Genomic DNA, 27263 nt, shown 5'->3' with positions numbered 1-27263 from the left:
CTGTCGTTGATATAAGGCGGAAGAGTGGTTCCCAGTCACTGTGTGAACTTGGTGGAAGCTCCAGAAGAAAACAGTGGGTTTATTAACGAGTCGCGGCCTCTGGAGGACATATGCAAATCGATTATAGTGAAGGACAACGGTAAGAGGAACCAACCAGACAATAGTACCACAACGATAGAAGAAGGCGCCGCGGTGCAGAGTGGTGCAACAATGGCATCCAGGTCTAATAAGGGCAAAGGGAAACAGTCCTCGGTTGACACATTCACCAAACCTGCACAAATAGCAGAAGGCGCAGTGGGAACAGTACGGGGGACACAATGTGAAGAGGCTTCTGGTAGGGGGGCCTCCAGATTCTAGAGGCCATAGCTGCGCTGAAGTCGACACTGGAGTTTAAAATTGATGCAATCAGCATTGAGGTGAATCTTTTGAGACAGGATGTCAGGGCGTTAGCAGAGTGTAAAGGAGTGCTGGAGAAGGAGATGCAAGTTAACACAAGCAGTTGTAATGAGAACTCACAGGAAGTTTCCATACTACAGCAGCAAGTACGGAATCTTGAAAGTAGAGCGGAGGAAGCAGAAGGACGAGCACGAAGGAACAATGTACGAATTGTCTGGCTCCCAGAAGGGGAAGAAGGTCCGGACCCGACAGGCTTAATTGAAAACATGCTGTTGCAGGAAATAGGCACTGGGGCACTCACCCAAGGGTTCACAGTTGAGAGGGCGCACAGGGCGCTGACAAGAAAACCGCTGAGGTCCGACCCGGCCGATAATAGCCCAGATCATAAACTACAAAGATAGGGAGAAGATCCTAGAACACTTTCGCAAAGGAGGAATGATCTGCCGAGCATCAGCGACCATCACGGCATACCCCGACTATACTTTTCTGGTGCAAACACAGAGGATGAACTACATAGCAGTCAAGAAGAGATTACGAGCAGCTAATTGTAGCTGATTGTAGCTGTTGTATCCGGCGAAACTGAAGGTCCTATGTAAAGACTGCACTGTCTTTTTCATGACTTCGGAAGATGCGAATAAGTGGATGGATAGAGTGAACATGCCGACTGGGATGGAGGACCAGACGGGAGGAGGGAGCAACAAATAAACCTGCATTGTTTGGATGACGCATGCTTACGCCGCACTGTAGCTATCACGGAATGATCCGATACCATTATACATGTTGAAAGGCCATGTTGGCCGAATTTACAATCAGTTAAGTGCAGGAACCACCGGTGCTGCACCGACAGGGGTGGTGCCCAAACAAATCACACTATCACCCAAATTAGCTTAGTTAGGTTAGGATACTAGTAGCTAAGTATCATCCTGCTGCTCTCCGAATAACAGCATGAGAGCCTAGGGATAGGAGTGAGATGCAGGGATTCCTGAACTCTGGAGCTGGGCAAAAGTTGGGAATTGTTGGGAAGGGGGGTAGGAAGGGAGTTGGGGTCGTTAGAGGGGAGTTGGCCCACAGATATGCACAGGGGTGGGATAACGAATGCAGCATGGGAGAAATGAGAGCGAGAACCACTAGAAGGGATGGGGGAACTTAAAATAGAAACCTGGAACGTCAGGGACCTGAACAGCTACATTAAGAGAAACCGGGTAATGGCATATTTGAGACGCCAGTAAATAGATATAGCTCTCCTGTAAGAAACTTATCTCACTAAAGACAGGCAAGATACCTTGGTACGGAAGTTGGGGGTGACCTTGGGTTCAACATATTCAGCATATGCCAGAGGAGTCCTAATATGGGTGGCACTGACAGTCCCATTCAAGGTCATCCAGACCTTCCTGGACACGGATGGTAGGATGATAGTGCTACGGGGAATGGTGGAAAATAGAGAAATATGTGTTAGTAATACATATGCTCCAAATCACGACACGGAAGCCTATTTTAGATCCCTATACCCCAAGATAGGCCTATATAGAGATTGTGCGTTGATATGGAGAAGTGATTTTATCTGCACACTGGACCCAGCAATGGATAGATCGGATGGCAAATTCACTCATCCAGCACCTTCAGCTAAAGCTTTAAACACGCTGTTACATGAATTTAAGTTGGCTGATGTATGGAGAACAATGTGCCTGCAGAACAGAGTGTACACTCACTATACACTTACTATACGGCTCCCAAGAACCTCTACACGAGGCTCGATTATGTGTTTGTCAGGGAAGAAGCTCTGGGAGAATTCATAAAGGCTAAAATTCTTGATATGATCTTTAATGAAATGACAAGCAAGATAAACTGAATGTTGATGGCATGGTACAATACCTTACTAGACCAGGCAGAAAAAATCAGCTGCTCAGAATGGGACATTGAACGCATTCCCGGGAAAATTAAGGAAAAGCTAAAAATTCAGGATTGGATTGGAACACTGGAAATAATAGAAGAGTCTACATCTTTGGTTCATCAGCCAATTAACACACAAAAGATCGATGAGGTCAGAAGTTACTTAAAGAAGTTTCCAGATAAGCAACTGCGAACAATCTTTTTAAGAGCCCGTCTGAATGTTTTGAAGACGAATGAAATTCTATTTTGCAGGAAACAATCCAAAGATAACAAATGTCGCTATTGTACCAGCTTAGACAACAAAACAGTGCGACATCTCCTCCTGCACTATCTAGGAACAGAAAAATCAAGAACCATCTATCTACCACCACATAGACTCAAACATCTGACGTCAAGCGAAGAAGTCTGGTGGAATAGGATAATGAGTGGGGACTCTTCAACCCTTGACTTTGGCAACAGCTAAACTCCTAGAGAGCTTGAACCTAGAAGGAAAGTCAAACTTGACAACTCTACATGAAGAAACAAACATGGAAGAGTAAATTACAATTCTTCAGATCAAGACCAACGACGACACAAACTCCTAAAGCAAGGAAACTACTTTGTAAAAATTGTAAATTCAATTAAATACAAAAAGAAAGGCTGAATATAAAGCTAGAGTCCTCTTGGACCATGCCCCTCTGTTAGTTACGTGGCAGTTCCTCTCCCCCCCCCCCAAGTTAGGATCCCGACATAGAGGCTTAGGGTTGAGGCACTTAGGGAGACATGGTTTCTAGAACATCTGAGGAATGAGGTGAAGGAATATTTTGAGTACAATACAGGTAGTGTGAAATATGCAGGTACACAGCAGAAGGCTTTTAAAGTGGTAGTGAGAGGGGCGGCTATAGCGAAGTCAAAAGGGATGCAAGATGTCATTTTACGGGATCTACATATAGTAGAAGATAGACTTGAAGCCATAGTGCAGGCAGGAGAGAGGTCCCTAGAGGAGGCTAGGGAGGTGTCCCGCCTACAACAATAATGCTGGGAACAATGGAAGAGGTTGAACAAATTGATCTACAGGAAATATGTTGAGAGACTACATGCAGAAGGGGACAAACTTGGGCGCTTCCTAGCTTGGCTTTATAGGAGTGAGAATAAATGTGAGACAATTAGAGCGATTGTGGGAACCGACAGAGAATTGTGCGAGACGCAGGACAGGGTGAACAAATGGTTTTATGATTATTACAAGCAACTGTATGAGGAAACCTCAGAGTGCCATATGTCCGAGGTAGAAAAAGCATTGTCAGAGATTAATCTACAAAAGCTAAACACAGAGGAGAGACACAGGCTGGAAATCCCCATCACGATAGAAGAACTAGAGTATGTGATAAAAGAACTACCGACGGGCAAAGTCCCAGGAGCTGATGGGATTCCCAGTCAATTCTATAAAGAATACAGGACAGAAATCCTAGCTCCACTACTGGCAATGCTGAACGAAGCGATGGAAACAGGCAGGCTGCCCGGGTACCATGAGAGAGTCGATAATTGTCCCCCTTCTTAAACCAAATAAGCCGGATACAAACTGTAGATCTTATAGGCCCCTTTCATTACTGAATCAAGATGAGAAGATTCTTACAGCTTTAATGGCACATAGGCTTAAACTGGTCAGTGCCAAGCTTATACATTCAGAACAGAGAGGATATGTCCCACACAGAAATATTACACATATCCAGAGAAGATTGCACCACATAATAGATTGTACTCAAGGAGATACACAGCAATTGGCAGTGGCATCACTCATGCAGTCAAGGCGTTTGACTCGGTCAGATGGCCTTGGCTGTTAGTGGTGCTGGAAAGGTTCGGTATTGGAGCCACGTACTTCTAATGGGTGCGATTGCTGTATAATGAAACGATTGAAAGGGTCAAAACGGGCACAATCATCTCAGAGCAGTGGCAGTTGAGCAAGGACACGAGACAGGGATGTCCGTGGTCCCCGATGCTTTTCATCTTAGCATTGGGGCCATTAGCGGTCTATTTACGGAGGAATATGAGGAGATGGGCATAGTCACCCAGGGAGGAAGGCATCTCATTTTATTGTACGCGGATGACATGCTCCTGTACTTCCAGCACCCCGAGACGAATTTGCAATACATCCTGGATGTGATGGAGCAATATGCCGCCCTGTCAGGCATAACAATCAACCCACGGAAATCGAGTCTGTTCCCTTTGGGGGGATATGCTGGGAGACCTGTACGCATGTTGCTGGTTCTACCAATTAAATGGGAAGTAGACACATTTAGGTATCTTGGTGTGGACATTTATCGTGCTCCTAAAACAGAACACACACACAACACGGTGAGGGCAGTAAACAAAAAACGCCAGGTCTTTCTGGGCCAGATTGCTGTTGTCCATGATGGGGCGAGCAGCATTGCTGAAGATGGTGGTGCTACAGAGACTCCTTCTTTATTTTGCAAATGTCCCATTTGAGATACGAAAAAAAAAATTAAGTATCTGCATGGCATATACAGGAGCTTCCTGTGGCATAATTCGAGGTGCATGGTGAGATTGTAGAATCTCCAGAACTCGTACGAACAAAGGGGAATAAAGTTGCCCAATTTCGAAGTATATTTTGTTGCTAGCCAGTTTCAGTTTGTGGCCAAATGGCTGTCTGATGAGCAAATGCCCGAATCAGGTTACTGCGAGCGGTGAGTACTCCGTTCTTTTTTAACAAAGTGATATAGATAATTGACCCGCGCGCAACTCACTCGCATTTTCTGCTGCGGCTGGGGTGCGTAATGTGGCGTAGGGCCTGCCAATTGCTGGGGAACACAACTCTGTATTCCCTGCAGATCCCGCTTGTTGCGCTGGAAGGGATAGATGAACAACAGAGGTTAAATGTGAGGAAATACTGGGAACTGAAGGGAGTGGCAACGGTTGCAGATATGCTAAAGGAGGGGTTACCCAAGGATTTTGGGGAACTGACAGAAGACACTGCGGTGCACTGGATCCAACACCTCACATATTCCTGCCTTCTGAGGAATCTTAGACGCAGATGGCCGGAGACCGAGGCGCCCATGCAGTTAGACGTGGTGATAGAGACATTCTATGATGTATCAGAAGTTGGACACGAAGTCTCGAGGATATATGAGCTACTGATGTCCAATATGGGAGATGCGTTAGTGCAGACCAGGCAATGTTTGGAAGCAGACATGCAGGAACTAATTTCAGACGCAATGTGGATTAGAGCTATGGCGTACCATAAAAAGGTTTCTAGAAATGCACGTTTACAACTGATTCAATTATACGTGACCCATAGAGCATATCTGACCCCGAACAGAATAGCTAAGTTCAGCCAGGCAACAGTACAATCATGCCCGAAGTGCAGAGATTAACCTAGATCTGGTTCATATGTTTTGGGCCTGCAAAGAGATTAGAAGATTCTCGGGAGAGGTAGCCCAAGCGCTAGCACGGGCGGAAATCACCCTTGATGTTGGATTCCCCCTAGTTTGTCTGCTAGGGGGCTTCACAAGGCCCAAGAGGGCTATACATGAGTAAGCTTAAGGATTTGGCATGTATACTTGCAAAACGCAGGATAGTGATGGGATGGAAAGCACATACGAGGCAAGTAGGGCAGGTGTGGTGGAGGGACCTGTTAAAATGGGAAAACGCAGAGACCGTGGTGTGGCAAGAAATACTGGCTTGGTACACGGAGCAAGGTGAAGGGGGATGGATGCTTGGAGGCAGTTGATAGCGGATTTAGCCACTTTTGAGCAGGGCGCTATAGACTTGGAGAATATACCCGAACAAGAGAAGACTGATGCCAGGGTGGTCACTAACCAATTAAGTGGTGAAGTGGTGGAACGATTGGGTGTGCGACGTAGGCCAGGGAAAGGGGTGAAGTTGGGAGGGTGTGTGGGGAGAAGACAGTCATGACTATATGTGAAATATGTTGTACATGTTTACGCAAGTTTGTACGTTACTATGATTCAAAAAAAAAAAACTTTAAAAAAAAGACCACTTTAAAAAAACGACCTTGCAAGCAAGAAATGACGAAAAAAGAAGACCAGGGCCATTTTGACAAAATGGGTACCCATGGGTGCAATACTGCAGCTGAGGGTTCAGCCTGCAGTAAAAACGCACAATGGTAGGAAAATAAAAACCACTGCAACCAGCCATTAAAAGTCGTGAGGGTAACCTTCAAATGTTTTACATGAGTAAGTAGGAAAAGGGGCTAAGTAACCTCACACTTCTTAAACATAAAATGGGGTATACGGGATCTACAATGGAAAAACAGATAAGTAAAGTCAATTTCACTTAAGTACTCTTGGGAGCAGTAGTTCACCCAAGAGAAGGTGTTTAAACCTTAAGAGAATTCCATAGGGCTTCTCTGTGACACTGTACTGAAGGGGCTATGTGTCACCATACAAAAAGTAGATGCCTATGGAGTTTGTCAGACTCTAAAAACAAGGAAAACACATAGGGTTAAAAGTAAAAAGTCCTAAAGTCCAGCAAAAGAGCTGGGGGTCTCTAAGGTGGGAGGAGTTTAGCACTGAAATGAAAATGATCCCTAACAGTTTAGCAACAGGAAGCCTACATTGAGTCCCTAGCGGAAATACATGGGCATAACCATGGACCATGTGAGTGTTCCGAACATTGCTGCAGCATGCAGGGCACATTTCAGGGATTCCAGGGTAGTCGTCTGAAGGCTTTTCAAAAGGGCATTGCCACCATCCAGATGGGGAGGACCAAGGCTTTGCTTTTCTTCTGTAGCAAGTGCCATCTACACAATATTGATTTCTTAATCTTGACTGATAGATGTACACAGGTAGAGCATTCCTTCCACCATTTTAATAATACCTGTGGCATCATGTGAATAAGATCTCTGGAATATGTTGTTTAAGGAAAAAATGGGAAAGAGGTTCCAGTACGGTTTTGAGTGTGTTCTCTTATCTATTGTCTGTATTTTCTTGTGGACTTTCTTTTTCACCATACTCCACTTGTCTCCTCTCCTTCCTGTTTTCTGCTCTCTCTCTTCTTCCTTCTCAACGTTCCGCCACAGTCTAGTTCCTAAGACTTCTCTCGCTGTTTGCCCTTTTCCGGCATAGGTCTTTTGAACCTCCTATTTCCCAGACATATCTCCACCCCCTTTCCAGACTTTTCCACCTTCCTGCTGCTTCTCTTCTCATCTGCCATTTTGACTGTGCCTTTGCACGTCTCTAGGTTCTGGAGCACTGCGATTGAGCTCTTTGAGCAATGCAGAGTCAAGCTGCCAGTCTGGTAAGCACCTAGAGGGGAACAGGGTGTATATGAACATTCATGGAAACGGGTAGTGGTGACAAAGATGAACTTTTGAATTGGAATGGCGTCAACATTTTCTATGAATATGTGACATTAACCGAACATAGCAAGGAGAATAGGGGGTGGGGGGATTCTAGCTTTTTTTAAAATAATGGGTTAAAATGGGTAAAAAAACACAGTTTACAGTCTGTTTTGTAGAGTAACACATGAAAAGATGTAATAGAGGCCAAGTCACCAATAGTGCACACGAGCATTTTAAAACAGATTTTCAAGTTGTCTTTGCCCGCAATATATGCCAGTATTCAGCCATTGTAAACATGCATTTTCATGCTGATTGTGCCCATACATGTCCATGCTAGCTTCACCAATACATGACAGTAATCCCACATAAGAATATACATGTTTTCATGTGCCCTCAATGTCAGTAATAATGTTCTAAGAAAACATATCCATGCTGGCTCTGGCAATGTGTGCCAGTATTCCCACTTAAGAACATATTCCTGTAGGCTTTAACCATAATATCAGCAAAAAATACATGATACCACTGTAAGAAAACCTTTCCATACTGGCTGCAGTAATTCAGGCCATTATGGCCATGTAAGAACGTTTTTATGTTGGCGTTGCCCATAATGTCAGTAAAAAATAACATTCCACAGTAAGAAAATAAATGTGCATGCTGCCTGCACCAGTGATCCCCTCCCACTCACCCCCTCTTAATAACACTCATCATGTAGGCTTACCCCATAAAGCCACTAAAATATGCCATAGCACTGTAAGAAACATGTCCATACTGGCTGCACCAATGTAGTTACAAACACTGCCCACAGCAATAAGCCCCTTCTTCTCCCACTCCCCCAACCCGATCTGCAAAGACATGACGGCTGCCAATCAGTGGTGGTGCCTCTTCCCACTGTTTCCCTTCCCACCATCTGCTTTTTTGTCACTCGTCTTCCCCCACCTCCAAACCACCCATTCACACATTACACGTATACACACACATATACATACACAAAACAAATTCACACACACCACTCAAAGAGAACCCTTTGCATGCATGCATAAACTCGCACAAAAAACGTAGATACATACACACAGAAAGACACAAGTATACATAAAATGTGTTTTCAACACTTACCTGCTCACCTTCAGCTCACCACCAACGCTGCATGGAAAGCCACTCAGTTGGATGGGCTGCCCCTCATTTCTTGCAGACAGCATGCGTGAAGCACGTTATTTAGGCAAACATAAGAGGCTGGCGTGTCCAGACTTCATGCACCCTGCTAGCCACTCAATATTGTCGTCCCCATTTTATTTGCTCATGATGGCTCCATACGAGAAAAAAAACATTCCCATAGTGCGGGATGCACCCTTAGATGGTCTGGTGGCGCTGAGAAAGGAGCTGCAACTGCATCTGCAACACTAGGTCAGGCGAGACATGCTGCCCTAATTAAAGGGGGTGGGGTGTTGCCCTTATGCTCCAACACACCAACCACCACTATTCATGGGTATAGTCTGAATACTCTGGACATCAGCATTATCAGGGAGGCACTGTGGTGAAAGGATGCTCACCCTGAAGAGCACAACACATTTATAAATGTTTTCTGAAGTGGTCACATTATTGTTAAGACAACCGTGGTCATGTAAGGACCCCATGGTTTTGGGAGATGAGGGCCCCATGGGACAGACCCCTGGATGTAGCCTGGGCGCATGAAGGGCGGTGCGAGGGAACTCCGATGTACCTCCTCCAGGAACGGCCTCAAACAGTGACTTGCCCCTATTATGGGGTACCCAGGTTTAAATAGGGGACTTAGTCAAACATGCAAAGACAGTGCCTCTGATATGGGTGTTACATGAACAGTGCAAAAACTGAGAGTGACAATGGTTATGGGTAGGGATGGGTGGCACTGAGGGAGTCAAAGAGTGTGCAACATTTGGCTGACTCGCCGATTTTGTCCCCTTGTAGGAGGAAGTGAAGTCTTTCAGACGCCAGCGATTCTGGCCGCCTTGAGCGAGGAACATGTCCATGTCACGTGCAAAATCACATTTCCGGTTGGAAAAGCCAGTATTATGTTTGCCATCTACAGGATCGAATCACAAGGACAGGAGATATTTGTTACAAACACTTCAGCCTACCAGACTACCACCCTACAATTGGAGAACACAACAATTGTACAAAAGTTTAAATTTCAACCTAAGAAGAGTCTCCACTTTACCGGCAACTGCTACTACTATTGCGTCGTCACTGCCCCGTGGCTGAGACAAAGAGAGCTAGGACCTGGAACCTTTCTCCACATCAGAGGTGAGTCTGGAGCTTGAAAGATGGCTGCCTTTTTGGAGACGTTGTAGTATTTTGTCTGAGCCATGGTGGCATTCGGGATGTAAAACAATCCAAGATAATGGAACTGACATGCCCAGTTGCTTAAATTATACTCTTATCCTTCAGCTTACTTACCCCTCAGTCGAGGGATGAGTAGAGGTATACATTCTGTATCTGGCACAAAAACATGAGAGGGCAAGTTCGCAAGATTCTGGTTTATTCTGTAACACGCTCCTACAATCCTTTGCCTGAGTGCTTCTATCAGCAAATATATTCCTGGGACCAGTTTTTCAGAATCGTAAGCGGTACTGTCATTTGTACACTTAACACAGAGTTGTCAAAATCATCACGCAACCTGTTTTATCTACTCAAAAAGACAATCCCTTTTACGTTTTTGAGCAGTAGTTGAAAATCCATGCATGCACAATTTATGGATGAATTGTAAAGTATGCATTCTTATTACAAATTTGATGAAAACATGAACTACAAAGGAAGTGTTATTTTTACACTGTTTTGCAGTTCCTTGTTCCACTAGCTTTGTCCATTAAAGCAGACTGTAGAATTATATCTCTTGCATTATACTCAGTCATTTTAAGTTGTATCTTTACAACAGGCCGTGTATTCTAAGTCAGAAGCTATCATCCAGCAGTAGAAAACTCAAATTGTTAAAAGTATCTGATCACCTTTTTTGAAACCTTCATCTTAAGTACGCTAGCAAATCCGCACATGCCCAAAACTAAACCTTTTAGTAATTCATTTCCAAAGCTGTGTTCTAAAAAAAAGGGCCTCACTGACAAACGCCTTTTCAGTATGAAAAAATTAAATACTTAATAAAAACCAGTGTTGCTTTGTTCACGAGCAATCAAAAACATTAATTCTGCAGCTAATTTCCAAACTACATTTAACAGGAAACTACATGAAAGAATCCAATTTAGAAAGCACTTAGTTATGAATGTAGTCTATTCAAATCTCTTGCAGTTATATATGACATAATCTTCCATTCATAAACCAGCAATCTTTAACGAAATTTTAACGAAAAGCCCAACTAACTCTCAACCAGTTCAAAATAAAGGGCATTAATCCATCTTCTAATGAAAAATGATTCTAAGTCAGAAGCCACCATCCAGCAGTAGAAAACAGATTCAAGCTAAGGTTACAATGTAAGAATCTGATTTGGAGTATTCCCTACAGAGAATTCATTTGTGGGAATTGCTCCGAGATCGAGACGTATGACAAGGAAAGTAAAATGACAGCCTGGGGTTTTAAGAAACAATGCTATCCCAAACAAATCATAGAACGGGCTTATTTTAAGGCACAACAATGTGACAGACTGCCATTACTACTCGATCAAAAGAACACAAAAAAGATTGGAGGAGGCAAAGAAATGACACGCCTGTTATTAACATATGGACAATCAGCCAAGACAGTTAAAATATCATTCAGAGACACTGGAACTCACTTATGGTTGATAATGATCCAAAACAAATATTAGGCGCCTACCTCAACTTTTAATTTCGAAAATGCAAGTCTATCAAAGACAAGCTAGCGAGTAGCTATATGGCACCCGATGTCAAGGAGTTCCCCCCTTCTCACCTGAGTCCGTTCTTTACTGGTGTCCTTGGTCGATGCCTTCTTGCGGATGGACCGGGTCTTGAAGAAGGCTGCTCGATTCTCTTCCGAATCCAGAATGCGTTCAGTTTCCGGGACACCGAATCCAGGAGGCAGTGGAAGCACGCTAGCCAGGAATCCCGGAGGTAAGTAGAAGGGGGAGGACTAGGAAGGGATAGCGGGATTAGAAAAAGGAGAAGAACCGCGAGCTACGGAGCACACGTCTGGTCGCTACTTCGCAATAGCATTGAGACGCGCGGATCCGCGGTAGGCGTGGTCTATTAGTAGAAAAGGCTACGTCCAGTGCATGGAGCGAGAAGGGATTACGCTGGACGGCCATGTTCGGAGTAGTAATGAGTGTAAGCCCGCTGTGACAGGAACCAAGAAGCCCAAAAGGGGCGCACTCTGTGATTCATGACACCCGAAGTGATCCCAAATCAACAGACTTGGCTCAAACAAAGAAGCAAGGTTTTCTCAGATGCACAAAGTGCAAGATATGCACATTTGCAGATGAATACTCATTATACAAGCATCCTGTCCTAAATAAGACCATTACTATTACGGATAGGATTACTTGCGAGTCAGAGTACATTGTTTATGCACTTAAATGTACATGCAAGAAATGATATATAGGGAGTACCAAATGTAAATTATAGATACAGATCCTGCAGCATGTCAGAGTAATCAAGAACAAAGAGTTTGCCTACCCCATAGCTAAGCATTTTTGGGAGAAACATGATGGAATGCTATGTGACTTTTCTTTTTTTGCATTGCAACAAATTTACATTGGACCCAGGGGAGGAAACAGGGAAAAACTTTTGAGACAACAGCAGACGCGTTACATCATTGATTTTGAGAATAAGACCCCGTCAGGTCATAACATCGATGAGGAACTCTACACCTATTTGGGAGAATAACAATATATGGGTCCCATAGATAGACATTCCCAGATAGGGTTTTTTGTCCATTCTTGGCGGTATTGAATGTTAACTCATGTTCCTTCCTAATTATCTCGACTACATCCTTTACCAATTGCATTTCCCATTCAAAGGCTTGTGGTCACCCATAGGATATGGAACTGCCTACTAATGTTTCAACAAAGCTATTCTCTTTCTTTTTGTTCTCTAGAATTATTTTAATGGCTCCCATCATTGAAGTCTAATTGATGGGCGTCTTTTAGATTTTGCAAACGGCACGCATTTGATCCACAATATGAGATTTTGTATTAAGTACATTGCTGCACAAAACTGGACATTGTATCTTTTCAGAATGCGAGGCACGCTGCAAGGCATGATGCATTTTATGATACCATCCAAAAATATAGGAAATAGAATGTCCAATTAGGGGTTTCCCCAGCATGATGTAGTATATGTTCAGACTTAAGACATTAGAAGATACACCCTCAACTCCATAGAAAAAGTATGAAAGTATTGGTATGCACCATACACTTTCAACTAATGGAACTTTACATTGCACCTTATGACTGTGAGGGATTTCATAGGCACTAAGCACTTTATCATACCTTTTAATGATATAAGTAGTAGGAGTTGGTAGTGTTTTTATATCTTTGAAATATGCTTCGCTACCTTGCACAGTATAATTTAGGAAACTGTAATTTGCATTTGTTTGAAGAGCTTATGTAATCGCATTAGCATCATAGAAAATACGAGGCATGCTATCCCTGCACATGTAACTGCATTATGCATTTTATGATGTCATTGTATGATATGGATACCCATTTTGCACATGGGACTGCATCTTGCACTTTATGATATCATTGAACAATATGGATACCTATTTTATACAATTTGAATTACTTGTAGAACCATTATGCCTAAGATGCCATTTACCATTTGCTTTGGATAAAATGCATTTTGCATGTCCGGGCATGGAACAACCATAATAACGTATGTCTGCAATTGCAAACAAACATATAATCAATAGCGATTTGACTGTGTCCTCGTTCTGTTTCTATAGGAATTCGACATTTTTGGAAATAGAACGCGTGCCTAATGCGTGGACAAAATCATGTGACCAAGCTAAGAGCTGTAGCGAAAGGCGTCCTTTTTTTTGCTGGCTCTCCGTTGTTCGTATGCTGGGCGCGGGCTTCAAGCAATGATTTTAATGTTATTTGAACAATAAAATCCAATTATGCTGGACTGAGGTGCTGTCTTCCCAGTGTATCAGAACTTTCATCACCGTTCCGTGAGTGCGGCTCGTAACTACACAGAGGGATCGGTGACAACATTTTTGGATATATGTATATATATATATATATATATATATAGCATGACATAGACCACATTCAATGGAAATCTGCCTTTGCTCTAATCGCCGCCCACTGTCTTTAAAATAGAAAAGGTACCATGTGCCTTTTAGGATGATAGTGTCCATTTTGGAACATGTTTTTTATGGCCACAGTCATCCAAAAAGGGACCTAGTCCCTTTTCCATTTTAATGGCGGCGGCCATGTTTTTCCAGAGTAAAGAGAAGTCTAATTTAAAATACTTAAAACACTACTAAAGAGTAGATAAACAAAAACAATGGGTCGCCATTGAAAACCACCTAATGCGCCCGGTAACTCTGGGAGAGTGGCTCTGGGCACCAAAGAAGGCCTTCCCCAGCAGTCTAATTAATCATTTTGCGATTGGATCTCTTCTACAGCTTTGGTGGAACAAAGAGCAAATGAGGGGACTCACGGCATGGCCATCTCCCCTGAGCCACATATGGGCGCCCCCCATAAGGAATGGAATCCAGGATCCCCAGTGCTACCAGAGATGGTATGAAGCTGGTCTAGAAAAAGTGGGACAGTTTGTCAAAGCCAATGGATGTATAGCCATTCAAGACCTAGAAGCAGGACTTCACGTCAGACCCCTGGAAGTGTTCATGTATCTGCAACTAAAAGGAGCGCTTTCGGCCTTGAAATGGAAGGATATAATCCAGAGGGACCTCACCTCAATGGAAAAAAATCTTAAGTGAATCCCTCGCAACCAAGGGCCTCATCTCTCAGATATATGTATCCCTACTGAAATCAAAAGGAAACATTCTTGTCGGCCTGAGAAGCAGATGGGAAAAGGACCTGGGATCAATTATGACTGATCAGCTGTGGCCTCAAATGTGCAAATCCGCGTAGAAAACATCCATCTCACCCAGTATAAATTCCATGGAATAAAATTGCTGCACAGATGGCAGTACGACCCCAAAAGACTATCCAGGATGTTCGAACAAGCAAGTACCGAATGTTGGAGAGGATGCGGTGCTCAGGCGGATTACTGCCACATGTGGTGGTCCTGCTCGAAAACCCAGGCATACTGGAAAGAGGTGCTGACTTGGATCCATAAAGTGGACGGGATTACCAGAAAGTGCGACCCCAGACTGGTGATATTCGGCTTGGAGCAGCAGGAAAACTGGTGGAAGCGTCCCCCTATATGGCACACTTCCTACTCCAAGCAGCGAGGGTCTGCGTCACTATCGGCTGGAAATCACAGACTCTCCCATCAGAGTCAACCTGGGCCCGTAAAGCTTGAGAGCTGCATGAGATGGAGAGCATCACAAGGGCCCTCCATGAAATTATCCCAAGCAGGGAAATGGAGTGAGCACCCTTCCTCCACGCCTACTAGTGAAATGAGAGGATGTCAGGGAAATAGTTCCCCAAAGGAATAATGCAATCGCCTTTGAGGACCGAACTAAAGATTGTTTTTGTCCCAAAGGAGGAAAAGGGGGAGGGGAGAGGATTGGGGGTTGTAATTTAACAAAAATGTTTATGAAAAATCGTTTTCTTTTCAATACCTGTGCAAACACGTGTATGTGTATAATGCTTGTGAAAATGTGACATAAAGAAAATGCTTAATAACGGAAATAAAAAAAACACTACTAAACCCACACTTAAACAAGAGTGAAGTAGTATCTCTATGATAATCTACACAAATATGACACATTTCTAACTATAGTAGAACATATTCATAAAGAGCTACTAAAACACAACCCTTCCAGGATAGAAGTTGGATGGATAGGAGACCGGCACCCACTACTAAAGGAAATAAAAACATTGCAGTCAAGGATATGGATTCAGACGCCTGAACATCCCCAGCCAGACACCCCAGGATTATAAGCAAACTGAGAACAGATAAGTCTGATCCGATTGGTAATGTCATATGTGATGTCATCCGTGATCACATGTGTGTACGTACGTGGAGTGCATGGTGGTGGCACGAGTTATGGTTGCGTAGCTTACCACAATTGATGAATTTCTATGTTTTTTTAGATTTTCTGATGCAAACATTAACTTCTCTTTACCAAGTTTTTATAGCTGATATTTGTCTCATGATGGTCCAGCGTTGTATGTAAGATATTTCAATTCCTATTTAGACATAGTTGAAAGAACTATAATGTTTCTTTAACGCATATATTATTTGCAGTGGGCATTGCGGTGTGCTACTTTGACAGTGCAAGCTGGGGCTGCAAGCTAAGGCTGAATTGCCCAGGATATGAGGTGCGTCCATGACCTAGGTCCCACGTAGCCATCCACAGTAAGCACTGCCCTGGCCCAGAGGCCACCATAACTCCATTATGTTACCGTAGGCCGCTACCCATGGCTTGCGGACATGGCCAGTGGCCGCAATCCCATGGGCATGGGCTTCAGACATGTTCTAGTCCCTGCCAAGCAACCCACAGTAGAGTGGCCAGATTATCCAGTTCAGAGCCCGAAAGCCATGTTTCAGGTGGCAAAGTTAAGTCACACCTTTTTGTAACTTCTTTTTGGCAATTTTCTTTAATAGTGCTGGACAGGTTGCCACCACAGTTGTGAACACAGGCTTTCAAGACGATGCTGCCACTCATGCAAATTTGGTGAAAATTCACCCTGCTGTTTGGGCAGTAAAGCACAACACAATCATTTTTTAATACAGTTTAATGGGGATTTCAGATAGATTGTGACCTCTTGTGGCTTTGTACCCCCTTAAAGCAACCAAAGGTATCTTTCCCCAAAAACTCTGAGCTGCGTCTGTTTTTTCTGGGGAAATTACATGCGGAATTGTCAAACAGCACCAAAGTTATAAGCCAAACAAAAAGTGATCCGTTTGCCAACCTCAATGTCCCCGAATATATGGGATGGTCAACTAAGCATCAGATTTATTTCTTTATTGGGTATTTCTAAAGTGCCTATCCAACAAAGAGAAAACAAGGGGGGTCAGGGGACAGGGAAGAAAACAATAATAACGGTTCTTCTTGGCCTTGTGTCATTCGGATCATGAAAGTGCAGTAACAAGAAGTGCAGGGGGGATGTGAAAGGGGAGGGGGGAGTGCTGGTTGGGGGAAGAGATAATAGTAGGGCTTAAACCCCTCTCTCGGTTTATCATCTTGGGAGACACTAATCACTGGCTAGGTGATGCTGACGACACCCCAGCCCTAGACCTACAACAGTCTCCAGTCGATTTAGGTTTTACCCAGAAAGTGACTGTACCTACACACATTCTTGGACATACTCTTGATTGGCTAACAACTCTTGACACTCCCTGTCATGAGGTCTCTATCATGCCGTGTCCTTGGTCAGCTCACGCTTTTATACATTTCTCACTATTCATTCGGTTCCCAGGGAAATTGAGGAATTTGATTAAGGGTTATGCCTTGTCACGGAATTTAAAACGTCTTACCCTGAACAATATATTGCCCCTAATGGAGAGTAATGTCAGTTTCTCATTAAATACACTCCTCCTAGCCATGTCCTAGGTGTTAGCACTTAGCATGGTTTGTATTTCTAAAACTTTAGCGCCACTAAAGTCAAAGAAACAAAAGAACGTTGATTTTAAAAACTCAACCTTGGTTTACTGCTGAGCTTAGGAAACTAAAATCCTTAACACTCAAGGCTTTTTATTACTGGAAATCTGCTCCATCTCTAGCCTCATTGCAATCCTATTAGATCTTAGCCAAGAACTACAAATTGGCAATCCTGGAAGCTAAGCAGAATGTTCACAACATTAGAATAGCGAATGCTGCATCAGATGCTAAGGAAATCTTTAAAATCCTTAAGGAACAGGAGGTTGTTCCCCCTCCATCTGATCAAGCTGAGATCAGGGACGCTACTTAGTGCCAGCGTATACAAGATGGCATGCAAAAGAAACTATTAGGCATGAGAGCAAGCATGCTGGATCGGAAGAAGGAACTTCCATTAATAGCCACAAAGGGACATCTGAAGCCCTCTGAGTGTGAATCGTCGGTGGCTCAATTCCAGTCTCATTCAATTACAGAGGTGACTTTACAAAAAGTTATCAAAAAATTAAAAACCCACTCAGTGTAAAGGGAACTTCTGTTCTTCCTTAATTATAAAAACCTTTCCCCCCCTCTCATAAAGGCAATCTGCCATTTTGTTAATACCTCGCTGTGTGAAGGCAGTGTTCCAGAAACTCTGAAACAAACCATGGTCACGCCCATATTGAAAGAAGCTGGCCTGGCTACGGATAACTCTGTGAACCTGGCCTGATATCTAACGCTCCATTTCTATTAAACATATTAGATAAGGTGGCATATGGGCAGATTGCAGGACTTCTAAACCTGTACCCTATCTTAAATTCGCACCAATCAGGATTTAGGCGTAACTTTGGGACTGAGACGTCTCTTCTCGAGCTGAAATCAAAACTGCTAGATCGTCTGTTTAAAGGATCTCTATGCTTGCTCATATCTCTCGACCAATCAGCAGCGTTTGATTTGATCGATCACTCAATACTGATGTCTAGACTGTCTGAGGTGGCTAATTTCTCACTGCAGGCGGTTCTATGGGTTGCCTCTTTTTCGACGAGCAGACATAGTAGAGTCTGCTTGGAAATAGCAGAGGCCTCTCCCATTCCGGTTCTCTTTGGGGTTCCACAGGGTGCCAAGTACGTCCCCGTGCTTGTATAACTTTTCTATGGCCTCTTTATTTTCCAATTTAGAGGCTGAGGGGATTACTTTCTCAAACTACGCAGACAACACTCAATGTGTCGTCCAGCTTTCAGGCTGCCATGCGTGGGACGAACTAGAACTAAATAGAGTTTTTGACCTTATTGAGAAATGGATGCTCAACAATAACCTGAAGAGAAATCACCCGCCGTGAAGATTACTGAAAGGAACTTTTGTGTTTGTTATTTGTGGCACATCAGGTCCTCTGAGGCAAGAGACTTGGTGTGGAAGAGACTTGGCCACAGAAGGCCCTGATATTTTGGAAACAAACTGTAAGCTCATGCTGGAGAAGCCCAGGAGTGTGCTGTGCTCATGAGTCCCACCTTGCCCTATGCTAAAAACGTGAAAACGGGAGACTCCACCTCTACCATCCTGACTTATAATTTTGAGAACACTTCTTTCTTTTCTTGTGAACATTATCCCACACTCTTTTGTAATGTAGCGGTAAAGTATGGCAATAGTTTTTTTTTTAGTCTAGGCCCTATTTATTTGACTAGACTCCACTAGGACTGTATTATTTATTATTTGATGGTTGTAGCTTGCTCCCATCATAGATTTAGGGTTAGATAGGAGTTTTTCACACCCTGTTAATGTTCAATAAACACCCTTGAACTGTGATCACTTGTGCCTGTCTTACTATTGCCTTGTGTCTGTCTTACTATTGCCACCATGAGTTCTTACACTCAAGTACAAACGGTATCTTCAGGAGTTAGTATTGGTGGCCATGGTTTGACAGAGAAGTGGAGAGGAGGTTGGCTAACTGCATTGAGTGTGCCAAGGCTGCTAAGGGAGAGGTGGACAAGCAGCTCATGATGGAGGTTAAGATTCTGAGGAAGGTCTGGGCAGATGTGGCAGTCGATATCTTAGGTCCTGTGAATTTGGGAGGAGAACGTGGAAAATGTGTTATTGTGCTTGTGAACTTAATGTCAAGGTGGACAGAGTATGAAATTGTTCGCAACGTCAGTGGAGAGAGAATTGTGGATTTCATGCAAGGAGTATATGCTAGAGAAGGAGTGCCAGGAAGTATACTGACGGATAAGGGCACTCAGTTTATTGGTGGTGGGTTCACGGCGTAATTGAGTAGGTGTGGAATAAGACACAAAAGGTCCACATTGGATCATCCTGAGGGAAATGGCATGATTCAAAGGTTAAACAGGTGTATAATGGAGGTGATTTGCATGGCGGGTGTGTGTGGAAAGGACAGGAAGGTGGCTACTCAGGGGAGGTTATATGCTCTGCGGATGTCGGCCCATGCGATAACGGGGGAGAGTTAATTCGAGTTGATGAGTGGTCGGAAGGCCAATACAGGGGGTGTTTCTTTCTTGGCTTGGAAGAGCGAGAGAATCCGACTGTGTGGTTGAGGAGTTGAGAAAAAGGCTGACGAGGAATACGGAGGTGTGGGTGATGAGGTAAGGGTGGAATGTGGTGATTGGGTGACGATAAAGAAGGGTGTAGTGAGGAGAAAGGGTAATAAGTTAAATTCTGACCCTGTGCAGGCTGTGGCGGTGCTGAGAGGTGCTGTCAGAATGAGTGGCAGTCAGGTGTGGAATAAGAATAGAATTGCTGTGGTGAGGAGGGGTGTTGGTGGTTAAACAAAGGGAGATGTGTTGTGATGTATTCTCAATGTATTGATGGTATGTGGAGTGTTGAGTTGTGGACACTTCATGTAGAATATATAGTTGTTTTATTTTGGTGCTTCCAGGCACAGCAGCTGGAGAAGGACTTCAAGGGGAGAAGGTGTGATGGGGAAGGTGGAGAGATCAAGAGAAAATACTCGATAATAGTCATGTACCCAGATTATACCCCCACAGTGCAACGAGCAAGGAACTCCTTCATCCCAATAAAAGCACAATTACGAAAGCTCAACCCAAAATACATGTTGCTCTACCCGTCGCGCCTCAAAATTCTGTACAAAGGAAGAGCGATATTTCTGGAGACCCCAGCCGCAGCAAACATGTGGCTTGAACATAGTAACCTGGCTGATGGCAAGGAGGAACCACCACGGTCAGACTTGGGCTGACTACGCAACCGCCATGGCAAGAAGAGCAAAGCGATTCCCCCACACGAATATAGACAGCAGACAATTATACTACAATTGAGTCCTACTGTGATAAGCCAGATCGGACAGGAGCTCGGAGGACCACACGAAATAAAAGAAAGGCGACCCACCCCACCGGAAACTGTGCAGGCAGTCCGCCTACAGACTACCTGATCCGGAAGGCCAGGAGTGGCCTGGAAGGCTCGGGACCCCATGAGCGCTGCAAGTTGAAAGCAACTGCTAGGGGCAGTTCGAGTTGTTTTTTGTTTGTTTTCTCCATTCACACAATGGGAGTTACTAAAGTTAAAAAGTCTCCAACAGGTGTAACAGGTGGTGCCGGGGAGGACGGCACGGAGAGAGGAAGCCAAAAAGGGGTGAGCGAACGAAAGAGGTTGACGGGTGCAGGACTGAAGCAGCAGAAATCCTATTAACCCACCATGTCAATTAGAATAAAAATAATGACTTGGAATGTGAGGGGCTTGGGAAAGTATCTATGCCGGAACAGAATCAAGTCTTACTTGAACAGAAAAGGAGTGCAAATAGCACTGTTGCAGGAGAACCATTGCACGGCGGACTCTCTGGCCAAATTAGGCGAGCATTGGGGAGGACAAGGAATTGGAACCACTTACTCCAAATATGCCAGAGGAGTATACACCTGGATTCACCCCCAACTCCAATTCCATTTAATTAGGTCCGAGATAGACCCGGAAGGCAGGTTTGTGATACTGTGGGGCCGACTAGAACAGGAAGAGGTACTCCTACCTTCCCAACACTAATATTCCGGCACATCTGAACTCAATGTATCCCAAAATCGCCCCATACAGGCACAGCATATTTTTTTGGGCAGGGGACTTCAACTGTGTACGAGATCCCAACCTTGATAGGTCCCAGCCCCACCCGAAAGGTCCCTCAGCAGCAACGGTAGCCCTGTCCCTATTAATAGACGGACTGGATCTTGCTGACACATGTAGGGAGCAGCACCCCGACGCTCGGGGATAATCGTACTTCTCCTCCCCACATGACCTTCATACAAGGTTAGATTACGTTTTCTTTATCAAAAAACACCTGTCACAAATAGACAGTGCACAACACCTAGGGAGAACCATCTCAGACCACTCGCCACTTCTAGTAGAATGGAACCACGCTAGCCCTAGACCCCCTATTCCTATGTGGAGAATGCCGATTGACGCCCTGGGAGACCTGGCATTCAGGGATGAGCTGCACGATTTTATAGATAACTTTTTAGAGGTAAATACCGGAAGTGTCGACTGCCTGAGCACGATGTGGGATGCCCTAAAAGCAGTGATAAGGGGGGAAATTATAACAAAAGCAGGAGGCATTAGAAAACAGCTGCGAGGCGAATTAGGCCAGTGGGAGCAAGAGATTGAGAAACTTGAGGCCACCCCGGTGAACACTCACCAGAGAGAGGACACCCTCAAAGCACTTAGAGTTAAATGCACATCGGCATGGGATAGACTAGCTAAATTTGACTACCCCACCAAGACTAACAGAGCGCACACAGAAGTCGACAGGCCGAGTAGAATGCTGGCCTGGCTGTGCAAGAAAGAACACACCAGGCACACAATCACCATGATGCAGGATGCAGAGGGTAATGAATTCCAAACACAACAAGGCATAAACGACGCCTTCAAGCGCTTTTATGAACACCTATACTCCCACAAGGACCAAGTTCCCCGAGAACAAATCACAGATACTTTGGAGGAAATAGGACTCCCCAGACTAACCCCTGACCAGACTGAGGCCCTAGATGCAGACATCACGACCGAAGATATAACAGAGGCGATTAAATCGCTGACCACCTGCAATACCCCTGGGACCGATGGGCTACCCGCTGAGTTTTATAAAGCGTACGAGACCTCCCTAACACCTTTATTACATGAGGTTTTTCAAGAAGCATATGAGAGAGGGATATAGCCCGACAGCATGAGAGAGACCCTTTTGATCCCGATCATTAAACCTAACAAACCTGTCGATAAATGCGGCTCTTACCGCCCAATAGCGATGCTCAATTACAATATGAAAATATTGACAACGATATTAGCAAAGAGGTTGGCTAGAATCATAGGGGAGATCGTGCACATGGATCAGTGTGGCTTCATACCGAGCCGGAACACGACCATGAACTTACGCAGGGCTAGGGTAAAAACCGGAAAGTACGTATCTGTGGTCTGGGACATATGCAGGGGCACTAGGCAGGGATGTCCACTATCCCCCATGCTTTATGTACTAGGACTGGAACCTATTGCCATCTATTATCAGAAACAATTCTTCGATGCTGGGATAGGTCTGGGGGGAGTGGACCACATCATCTCACTTTATGCAGACAATGTGCTGCTATATGTAAGGGACCCACACAATAACATGCCCACAATTCTAGACGTCTTAGACAACTTTGTGAAGGTCTCAGGCATACAATTTAGCAGGGCGAAGTCCTGCCTCTTCCCTCTAGCTGGCCTCAAGAGCAAGAATATTGTAGAACTTGTAGAACTTCCTTCTGTGGGGATACAGTGGGAGGTCACCTTGTTTAAATACCTGGGAATACACATAATGCACACCCCTGCACTGATGCACGAACACAACACGAAGTCAGCAATCCCCGTCTTAAGAAAATCCATGAACTTCTGGGAAAAACTTCCCCTGTCTATGATGGGCAGAGCCTCAATAATTAAAATGATTGTCCTCCCTAGATTCCTGTACAGATTCCAAAATGTACATTACTACATCAATGCTTCTGTCATGATGCCCGCTCCCGGGGAGCCGGTTCAAGCTCTGCGTCCCCGAAAACGGACATCCAGTCCCCAAGGAAGGACCCAGCAACCCCATATAGGGGCCCTTTGGACAGTGTCATAAAAGACATCAGTCCTGGCGCCATAGGCGCCAGGCTCATTATGGAAGTGCTTGGGTGCACTTACCTGATGCAGACCATGCTGCAGGATCCCGGCCTCCTTGAGGCCTGAAAGGAACTACTTTACCTGTGGGACTAATTTACCATCCGGGCGTGGTCGGGAAAGGATACATACCTGATTGGAGGAAGGATACATACCTGGAACTTCTTCCAAGGCTATTTAAACCCCACCCGAACAGCCACAAGTGCTTCGCGTTGTTCTGCATCTAGCAGCTGGACGCTCACTGTGTCTGCTCCTGCATCCTGACTTCTGCCACGCCTGCCAGCATCCTGGATCACCTGCAAAGGAAGAGAAGAAGAGAACAGAAGAAGGAAAAGTCCTTACCTGCTAAATCTGCATCCCGGAGACATCTCGCCGACAATCCTGAAAAGGAAGACTTTTATTTAAAAGCTCATCGCGTCGATCGCTGCAGCGCCGCATTCCACTCACCTTTACTGGGCGCCTCCATGTTCAGGAGCGATCATCCGGATTCATAGTCACGCCCCAGCGCCTAGGGAGAAAAAGACCAGAAAAAAAGGTGAGAGAGAGAAGGGAATAAGGAAAGCTAAATCTCCATGTTAAGACTTACCTGTTGATTCATTCCCTCTTCATTTCGGGTCCGCGCCGCATCCTGGCATTTCCGGACCCCGGCCCCTAAGGGGAAAAAGAGACATCAGTGTTAATGAGCGAATGAAAAGACATTACCAAAGGATACTTCTGCGAGCCAGACAAGCCAGATTTGGGTGCCCGGTCCAGTCCGTCTTCCGAACCCTGCCATCACCTTAGAAGAGGTCACAGCAGCGCGAACCAGGCCAGCGCTTCCGTGGGAGTCAGTTGAGCGTTACAGCTTCCTTTTTTCGCCTGCTAGAAGTGATACTCCGTGATTTCCTATGGGGGAAAGGAAGACGCAAGATAGCACTCACTGTCATGAACTTCAGATCACGCCCCTTTTGGACCTCCTGGTCCTTGTCTCAACAGGGCTTACATTCCGTACTACTTCCAACATGGCTGTCCAGAGCTGAAGCCCTTGCTCGCTCCATGCGCTGAACGCGGCGTGATCTATTTATAGACCACGCCTTCTGCGGCTCCACGCATCTCAATGCTATTGTAGAGTGGCCTAAGATGTGTGTTTGTAGCTCACGATATTGTTTCCTTTGTCCCAGTGCTATTACTCGCTCCTGACCCTTTCCCCCTTCCTGATTCCGAGCATTACTAGCTTTTCCCAGACTCCCGGATTCCTGGACTCTACGCTCCCAGAACTAAACGCAACCTGGAACCAGACGAGACTCGAGCAGCGCTGTTCAAGACCAGGAGCGTTCGCAAGAAGGCAGCGATCAAAGACATCGGCAAACACTGGACCCAGGTGGGAAGGGGGGAACTCCTTGACAGTTTGAGACGCCACCCGATCGAACCTAAAAACGAGATGGAAGCCGCCGTGCAGGACTTGATGCGACGCATGCAAGAATTATCAACCAAGGTCCAAAAACTTAAGGTGGAAAACGCTGCGCTCAAACAATTGGTCTTATCCCGGGATTCTGCTACAAAGGAGGGTGCCCTGTTGGGCGGTATTGTTGACAAGTATGATGGTTCGGCAAAAACACTTCGCGGATTCCTGGATTCATGCCTGGTCCACTTTACCTTTAAGCCTTATTATTTCTCGACTCCTAGGGCTAAGGTGGGTTCATCATATCCCAACTTTCCGGCAACGCCTTAACTTGGGCAACACCCCTTGTTAACTCCGGCGATGCCCTCCTAGATGACTATGATGGGTTCATACAGGCCCTTAAAGGCATGTTTGACCGTCCAGAGAAGGTCTATACTGCCCAAGAACGCTTGCTGGACTTTCAAAAGGGCTCCCAAGATATGCTCACTTATGTGACCAGATTTAAACAATTGGCTAAGGAAGCAGACTGGTCCTCTGAGGCTAGTTTTACCCTTTTCAGGAGAGGTCTGAACGATGAGATCAAGGACGAACTGGCCAGGGTGGCTCGAACAAATTAATTCCAAACACTAATGGACCTGGCCTTGCAAATAGACTTTCGCATCCAGGAAAGGAAGGCTGAAAAGAAGAAAACCAGGGGAAACCCACCCAAGACGTCCCTTGAGAGCACAGCCAGAACGGACGCAAACCCAAGCCCAGCCTCAGAACCAGAACCCATGCAAATTGGAGCATTTCGTGGACCTATATCACCTTAAGAAAGGCTGAGAAGGATTCATATGGGTTTGTGTATGTATTGTGCTTCAGACAAACATTTGGTCAGGGAATGTCCTCTGGCACCTCCTCGGCGTTCGGGAAACGCCAGCTCCCGATCTTAAATGGAGCAGAGATTCGGGAGAGAGATGTTTGCTCCACATCAATTCCATCCTTGAACTCTCCTGGACAAAAGAAATTGGTCGTTCTTCAGGCATTTCTTTCACCCTCAAAGAGTAAGATCTGCCCCATTCTGGCCTTGGTTGACTGTGGAGCTATGGGAATCTTCATAGATCAGGAATGGGTTGTCAATCTTCAAATCCCATATGAGGCAAGAAGCACCATGCAGCCTGTGGAAGCCATCGATGGAAGACCCCTCAGTTCAGGGCCCATAAGCCTACAGACCAAGTAAATCCAGCTCTCAATAAACCACCAGCAAGAGCTAATCAGATTCGATATCATTAAGTCCGCCTACTACCCCATGGTATTGGGTATGCCCTAGTTACAAAAACACAATCCGTATATAAACTGGACAGCAGGATCACTATTCCTAGGCTCGGAGATTTGTATGTCTCATTATCTATCCCTGGAACTTCCTTTAACACCCCCTGAGGAACCACCGAAGGAGTAAGAAACTCCACTCATGGCTTCCAATATAATACAGGTTCCGGAGGCCTACCAAGGACTAGCCGATGTCTTTTCAACTGCCATAGACCAGGCCTTACCTCCACACAGACCCGAAGACTGCGCAATTGAAACGGAACCCTCAGCAGTGATCCCTTTCGGAAGGATGTTTATCCTTTCCGAACCTGAGAAAAAGGCCCTCAAAGAATATCTGGATACAAACTTTGAAAACGGTACCATAAGACCTTCAAAGTCACCAGCAGGCGCATCATTGTTCTTTGTTCCTAAGAAAGACACCCAGGAACTTAGACCTTGCCTCGATTATCGTGGCCTAAATCAATGCACTCTTAAGGACCGATACCCACTACCCTTGATATCGGATATCCTGGAAGCCGTGAGAGGTGCAGTAATATTCACCAAATTGGATCTCAGGGGTGCCTACCATTTGATCCGTATCCGGGAAGGAGACGAGTGGAAGACCGCCTTTAGAACACCCTTTGGCCACTACGAGTACCTGGTCATGCCCTTTGGACTAGCCAACGCCCCAGCAGTATTCCAACGTTTTATGGATAGGGTGTTCTCTGACATGTTGTTTCTCTTCGTCATTGTCTATCTGGACGACATATTGATTATTTCCAAGGACCCTCTGAAGCATGAAGGACATGTAAAGGCAGTTCTACAAAGACTCCGGGAACATCACCTCTTAGCGAAGCCTGAAAAATGTTTGTTTCACGTTACCTCTGTGCACTATCTGGGATTTATCCTTAGTCCAGAGGGGATTGGCATGGATCCTTCAAAAGTAAAGGCCATTCTCGCATGGCCTACTCCCACGTCCGTGAAACAAATCCAATCCTTCCTAGGACTAGCCAATTTCTACCGAAAGTTCATAGCCACCTTTTCCAAGATTGTACAACCTATAGTGGCTCTGCTAAAGAAGGATACCCCTTTTGTCTGGTCAACATTACAAGAAACTGCATTCCAGTGTTTGAAGACCGAGTTTACACAAGCTCCTATTTTGGCTCAACCCGATACAAGTCGACCCTTTTTAGTGGAAACGGATGCCTCTAATTACGCTATAGGAGCAGT

At 45.0% G+C, this 27263-nt stretch overlaps 1 protein-coding gene across 3 annotated transcripts in view; it reads left to right on the top strand.

The window, feature by feature from the left end:
• Positions 1-27263, top strand: part of NFAM1 (NFAT activating protein with ITAM motif 1) — a 435839-nt gene that overhangs the window by 37887 nt on the left and 370689 nt on the right. For 2 of the 3 annotated variants that reach the window (XM_069643817.1, XM_069643808.1), the window contains exon 2: positions 9524-9859. The exons of the other annotated variant lie outside the window; for it this stretch is intronic. In XM_069643817.1, coding sequence (XP_069499918.1) covers positions 9524-9859 — 336 coding nt within the window. The remainder of the gene's footprint in view (positions 1-9523; positions 9860-27263) is intronic. 3 annotated transcript variants of the gene reach the window in all.

Source organism: Ambystoma mexicanum, chromosome 1p (genome assembly GCF_040938575.1).
Source record: "Ambystoma mexicanum isolate Mex_15411 chromosome 1p, UKY_AmexF1_1, whole genome shotgun sequence".
NCBI classification, from domain to species: Eukaryota; Metazoa; Chordata; class Amphibia; order Caudata; family Ambystomatidae; genus Ambystoma; species Ambystoma mexicanum.
This window is presented reverse-complemented; position numbering and strand designations above follow the sequence as displayed.